The 7,170-nt window shown below is 33.2% G+C and overlaps 1 protein-coding gene across 1 annotated transcript; it reads left to right on the top strand.

Moving 5' to 3' along the window:
- The first annotated feature begins 3,810 nt into the window (after window positions 1-3,810).
- LOC143635288 (alpha-1,3-arabinosyltransferase XAT2-like) lies at window positions 3,811-6,904 on the top strand. Its single transcript, XM_077103157.1, has 2 exons — window positions 3,811-3,961; window positions 5,739-6,904. The coding sequence occupies exons 1-2, from the start codon at window positions 3,820-3,822 to the stop codon at window positions 6,875-6,877; spliced, it is 1,281 nt and encodes a 426-aa protein (XP_076959272.1). The 5' UTR covers window positions 3,811-3,819; the 3' UTR covers window positions 6,878-6,904.
- Window positions 6,905-7,170: the final 266 nt, after the last annotated feature.

Here is a 7,170-nt window from a genome sequence, read left to right as displayed (position 1 = left end):
CAAAATGATCCAAAACAAGAGAGAGAAAAAAAAAGGATCCTAATTATGTCAAGATTTCCAAAACAACCCAATAAATATGTACTGAGGCGACACTTTGAGAAAATAAACGACGGGATTTTTAAACCAATCAAAAGGTGACATGTGTAAATGATCTGACACACTAGACGAGATTTTTAAAAATCTTGTCTATTCCGACCATATTTTAAACTTAATTCACTTTTTAAAAAACCGTCTCTCCAGAAGATTTTTTTTATGTTTCTCGTCTAGTCCTTTCATATTAATTTTTTCTTGAGATTTGAGTTTTTTTAATTTCGTCTAGGTAGACGCATTTTGATTGAATTTCGACTTCCAAGTTCGTATTCCCAAGTTTCTTATCTGGTGGTTATAAAAGTTTGAATATCGTATGGACCGATAGAATTTTTCGTATTCTGTCTTTGACCGACAATGTCTTTTATTATTCCGTCTAATCCAACGGTATTTTTAGTTATGTTTAGTTAAACCCCACTTTTCTAAATTAAACTATCAATTAAATAAAATATTGATTCATCCTCATGTTTTTCCATTTTATCTTCAACTTCTTCAATATTTTCTTTATTAAAGAAAATAAAACACGAGTCAAAAGAAAGAAGATGCTTTTAGCAGACACAACCTCAAAGCATGGCAGCTCTCTGTCTCTCACTCTCACTCTCACTCTCACTCTCACTCTGTGTCTTATTATCATTCATATCAAACCACCATTAAAGAGAGAGAAAGTAAGATCATATCCAATTATACATGCATACTTCACTAAAAAATAGACACTCATAAAACCCTATTATTGTGTTTCTTTCTTCACTAAAATGAAGATGAATTAATATTTTCTTTAATTAATAGTCTAATTTAGAAAAGTGGGGTCTACCTAAAACATAATTAAAAATATCGTTGAATTAGACGGAATAATAAAAGACATTGTCGGTCAAGACGGAATACGAAAAATCCTATCGGTCCAGACGATATTTAAACTTTTATAACCACCAGATAAGAAACTTGGGAATATGAAATTGGAAGACAAAATTCAATCAAAATGCGTCTACCAAGACGAAATTAAAAAAACTCAAATCTCAAGAAAAAATTAATATGAACGACGAGACGAGAAACATAAAAAAACCGTCTTGAGAAACGGTTTTTTATAAAGTGAATTAAGTTTAAAATATGTTCGGAACAGACGAGATTTTGAAAAATCTCGTCTGGTGTGTCAGATCCTTTATACATGTCACCTTTTGATTGGTTTAAAAATCCCGTCGTTTATTTTCCCAAAGCGTCGTCTCAGTACATATTTTTCTTGGGTTGTTTTGAGAATCTTGACATAATTAGGATCCTTTTTTTTTTCTCTCTCTTGTTTTGGATCATTTTGGAAATTTTCCCATATTTTAAACTTGTAGATTGTTAGATAAAACACAACATGCAAACTATGACTTGTCAATGACAAAATTAAGTCCTGATGATCATGGTAGATTTTAAATCTTCGGCTTTAGAAATTTTTTGAATAACGACCAATTAGTAGACCATTTTCCAAGACAAAGTCAGGTTTGTATACTGAATGTGAGACACGTATGGCATATATAAGGGTGAGCAAGATAAGAGTAGGACCCTCGAAACCCGGTTACTTGACTCGTAAAACCGTTGATTAGACCCGAATATATAATATGGGTTGGGTAAGGGGTATTTAAATTTCACATTAAAGGGTAAAAGGGTTTCAAGGGTCCGACCCTCTTTCAAACCCTTGACCCGTTTACTAGTTTCTTGATAGATATAAATCAGATTCACGATTAATATGACATGTAGAAGAGGTTTGTATTTCATATATGATTCATCAAAATTTCTCAATTACTAAGAAAAATAAAAACAGAAGGCCATACTATTGATTGGAAACATATATATGCAAATCACTGAGTTGTTCTCTACATGTAATCTGTGACTGTGAATATTATTTGTATCAGTTCAAATGGTTGATAAACTTTCGAAATTAGACTTTACTATGTTATTAAATGAAAGTATAATTATTATATGATTCATATATTAAAGTCATATATGATATATGCAACTAGTAAATGCAGAAAAAGAGATGTGATTACTGTCTTAAAGAGTAAAGGGTTGGACCCTTAGTTATATCCAACCCTTTTGTAGGGTCTCGGGTCCACGTTTCTTCCTAAAAGGGTAAAGGGTCCGGGTAGAGTATTAGGTAAAAGGGTCGGATCTTACCCTTTGAACAATCCTAGGCATATAGATACATCATGAAACTTCAGCTTTTATTTAGGAAACTTGAGTCCCAATGTTGTAGCTACAATTTGATAAACTACCATCACGCACCTATGAATTTGGGTCTAGTTGCTCATGCTCTAAGGCTACATAGGCATGTAAATGAACCGAACGTTCGGTAAACTTTTCGTGAATCGTTCGACGAGAAGTTCGTTTATGTTCGTTTATTTAATAAACGAACGAACATGAACCAAAAATTTGTGTTCGTTTAATAAACGAACGAACATAAAAACATGTTCCGTTCATTCATCTATGTTCATGAACATTCGTTTATTTATGTTTGTTTACGTCTGTTTATTTAAGTTCATTTATGTATTAACAAAAAATAATTAAATACTATATGGATAAATCATTTACTTAAAGGTTTATTTGTTAATTTGTGTTCATTCAAGTGTTTTTACTTATGTTCGTTCATGTTTGTTTGTGTTCGTTTATATCCTTCAAAATTACCAGGCGACAAAAACCCGTCCCCGCCCCTGTCGGCCCTCTTATCACGGCGGGGGGGGGGGGTGATGGTGGGGGCGGTGTTACAAACCCTTGTCGCCCCAAAAGTGGTGAAATAGTCGCCCACTACGCTCACCCTAAAAGGGGTAGTGTGGTTGCCTTACATGTGTTGTGGAGATGAGGTAACTAGCAAGTCGTGGCGCTAGAGAACTCTGCCCACATTAGTGGCAGTGACAAGAATTGGGTGGTGTGTAGCAGTCGATGTCTGGTATTCGCTCTCCTTTTTGATTATTTCGTTTTATTTTAAAAAATAGGTCAGGTTGCTAATGTTCTAAGAGGGGTGTGACTGCGACATAGGTGTGGTAGATACAATGTGGCACGCCATACCGCTAGAGAACATCGCCTCCCTTAGTGGCAACAACAAGTAGTTGCGGCAAGTTAACCCTTGTTTATAATTTTATTTTAGGATAACGAGCCTAGCTACTCATGCTCTCAAAAAGGTGGGTTTGGTTACAACATATGCGCGGTAGAGATGAGATGCACGCTGCTAATGAACACCCCCCCCCCCCTCCTTTTTGTGACGTGGCGTGCGGCAAGGTGTGATAATGAGATGTGAAAGTGCAATATAGGCGGCAAGCTATCTCTATACAGTTTCCACATAAGAATGTTAGTGAGGCACTATCCTCCTAAGTGAAGTGTGTTGAATATTTCTAAATCGACTTTTCAGCTTAAATTTCTATACATACTGAAAGGTAAACAAGCCATAATTGAGTATTAATCACCCGGAGCTGTATGCAACAAAAAATTAGGTTAGTAAACAAAAAGAGTCGTTGTCGGAACACATCAATCCTCCTTAATAGACGGTGGGTTAAACAAGTCAACTACCAAATATATTGAAATCGTTGGCATCAATCATTGACAAATATATTTTAAAAATTAAGTAGACCTTTCGTGCAGGCCTTTCTGGGGATGCATATATATACACACACACAATACATAAAATTGAACATATATGCATGTGTTGTTTGTATAGCTTCAATCACCGGCTATTTTGATATATAGAATTAAGTGAAAAACATGAAATATGAGGAGATTTTTGCTCGGAGCTTTAGTCGACCAGACCAAAAAAGATTCAAGTTGGGTGCATTGGTTGCTTGCTTTGTAGTCGTATGGTGCATGTGCACCGTGTTCAGGCCTTACCTCGACACCTTACCTGTTTGTAAGTCATATATATATATATATATATATTGTTTCACCTTTTACGTACGTTATGATAGAATAGGTTCAAATAAGAATAAGGAGTTTTTTAAGAATGGTAAAAACCAACAAATTTATGACATTTGGCACTACAAATGATGGTGAAAGAACAATTCTAGGAAACTATGTCGGTTATAATGATTAAAAAGTAATTCTAGAAAACTATGTCGGTTATTGATAATTTTAAATCTCAACCACTGATTAACATGATCCAATGGCTATAATTTATTCTTAGTCTTCCTAGGAAACTACTTATTTTTAGGATAACCCTCCCCCGTTATGATATATATATATATGTATGTATGTACTTTTATCATGATTGAATTCATATATGATGTGGTGTGGTGTGGTTTATATAAAGTACGAGGTTAATTGTTACTTATATATAGGACTTGCACAAAACTAGATGACAGTTAACCACGTAATTTCTTTTAGTCTTTTTCTCAAGAGATGCATGAGCCATGACCCTAGGTCGTATTGTCGATCTTTACCGTATGTATCTTGAGTAAATCCTTGTTGAGACAAGTTGCCTTCTGATCAAGTGCTTATTCCCAAGAAGAGAGGGGAGTAAGCAAATCTATTTAATTTATCTCTTCTCTCAGTTGAGGTTTATTTTTCCTTCTAATTCTGTTAGTTCAATTCATTTCATTTTCTATTAGTCATTTACATAGATTATACGTATATATACCTTATTACCTTATATCCATTAATTTAATCATTCCACATCAAATGTATATACCATACATATGGATACAAAAACGTCATCAATAATAATTTAAATCGAATAATATATATTCTTATTGTTTCTCTAAATTAATATATAACAATCAACATTTAGGGTTTAAATTAATCGTGTTCAATATTTTACCAAATAAATAAATTTATAATCTTGGCGTGGAACGCATTCAAACACTTATTTAAATGCGTATAATTGATCATATATATACTTATATACATTTCACAAGTCAAATTTCAAGCAATATATATGCAATATATGCATGCATGTTTTCTATAAGTTACAGAAAATATATTTGTTATTCGAACAAATTAATTATATCATAATTGTGCATTTGTGCATTGATATTATAAGTATTTTGTCACTGGTACTACACATATATATGTGCATTGATATTATAAGTATTTTGTCACTGTTACTACACTTATATTTCAATTTCTTTCAGCTTACGGCTAATTAATTAACACCAATAATATGTATAAAAGGTCAGAAAATTATACGGTTGTTTTGTTATGTAATTAAACAAACATGATAAAAAAGGTATAATACCTATCAGAATAAGTATTAGGTAGTTAATTGTTAAATGAAAAGATTATGGATTAAATAGTGACTTTATTCGACATATATAGTGTAGGAACTATATAAATCGTTTGGTGTTACTTTTTTAATGGTTTATGTTTAAAAAGCAGGAATAATATTGATCTAGTTTCAAATAAATGAATTTTTTGAAATTGAATCATTCTTCTATCAATTCTATTAAACTTATATTGATTCTATATTTTTATTGGAGTAAAGTGTTATTTTCATCCATAAGTTTAATCATTTATACCACTTTAGTTCAAAAGTTTTTTTTATTACATCTGGATTCCTGAGATATCCAAATATTGTCATCTTCGTCCATTTAAGGAACCTTGTTGATTTTTTAACATTAAGTAGGGTAATTCACATTGTAAAGTAACATGCTTGTGTTTAACATTATAACTAACATTTTGATTATTACCAGATCCTGAAGTAGAGAAAACAACTATAATATGCGACACTTCAAAACAAATATGTGACACGTGCAAAATTAAAGGTGACATAAGGATTAAGGGGAATTCATCCAACATTTTTGTGCTTTCTTCGCACATCACAAATGCTTCCATGATGATAAAGCCTTATGCACGTAAAGGTGACGAAAACGCGATGAAAAGTGTAACAACTTTCACCATCAAGTTGATCCAAGAAGAACCCGAAACCATGCTTAAATGTACCAAAACTCACAATGTACCAGCCATAGTTTTCTCGGTTGGTGGGTATGCTAGGAACAACTTTCATGCCTTCTCAGATATCATCATCCCCCTCTACGCAACATCTCGTGAATTCAATCAAGAAGTGAAGTTTGTTGTGACCAACAATCTTTCTTCGTGGACTAGCAAATTCCGAGAGCTATTGGACAAATTATCAAGGTATGAAATCATAGATATTGATCATGACAGTGAAGTGAATTGCTTTCCTAGTGTTGTAGTAGGCCTTGGAAAAGAAGATAGAAAAGAGCTATACACTGAATCAGTGAAGGATTTCACAATGTTCTTGAGAAGTTCCTACTCGTTGGAAAGATCCACCGCGATAAATTTAACAAATAGTTTAACCAGAAAGCCTCGGCTCCTAATCGTTTCAAGATCGAAAACACGTGCTTTTACGAACATCAAAGAGGTGGTTCATGCAGCACAAGATTCCGGTTTTGAAGTGGTTGTTACAGAAATGAACACGAATTTGACACGTGTTTCGCGGTTGGTAAACTCATGTGATGTGATGATGGGAGTTCATGGGGCAGGGCTTACCAACATGGTTTTTTTGCCTGAAAATAGTGTTTTGATACAAGTTGTTCCTTGGGGAAAGATGGATTTTATAGCAAACACTTGTTTTGGAGAGCCTTCAAAGGCTATGGGGTTGAAATACTTGGAGTATAAGATAAGCCAAGGGGAAAGTACATTGATTGATCAATATCCACTTAACCATCAAGTCTTGGTGGATCCCTTTTCAATTCAAAGGAAAGGATGGATTGTTTATAAATCTATTTATTTAGATAAACAAAATATAACACTTAATATTACTAGGTTCAAAGAGACATTGTCAAGAGCCATTGAACATCTTCATTAGGTATTTGTAATTAGATAGACGAGAATATTTAATGTCTATATTCGTATCTATTTTAGAAAAAAAAATCATCTGTATTTATGAAAATGCAAATAAGAATGAAATTTGGACTTTTCTTATAGTGATTTAAAGTTGATAAGGTGGCTTATATGAAAATGCATATAAGAATGGGATCGCGTGTGCCACTGAAGGTATGCAAAATTTTTCATGGGGCTAAGAAATTTTTAGAAACCTTTAACTATCACTATATAATGAACATTTTCGGCCTTAATTTGAATTGAATCAGATCATGTCAT

Source organism: Bidens hawaiensis, unplaced genomic scaffold, assembly GCF_021521415.1.
Source record: "Bidens hawaiensis isolate Kalapana, Puna unplaced genomic scaffold, B.hawaiensis_p1.1 tig00007427_1, whole genome shotgun sequence".
NCBI classification, from domain to species: domain Eukaryota; kingdom Viridiplantae; phylum Streptophyta; class Magnoliopsida; order Asterales; family Asteraceae; genus Bidens; species Bidens hawaiensis.
The sequence above is the reverse complement of the archived record's forward strand: the minus strand, read 5'-3'. Positions and strand labels throughout refer to the sequence as shown.

Excerpts from the sequence above, each read along its gene's own strand:
- LOC143635288 (XM_077103157.1), top strand. The coding sequence starts at position 3,820 with ATGAAATATGAGGAGATTTTTGCTCGGAGCTTTAGTCGACCAGACCAA. Across the intron at positions 3,962-5,738 it reads CCTCGACACCTTACCTGTTT|ATCCTGAAGTAGAGAAAACA; the intron begins GTAAGTCATATA and ends GATTATTACCAG.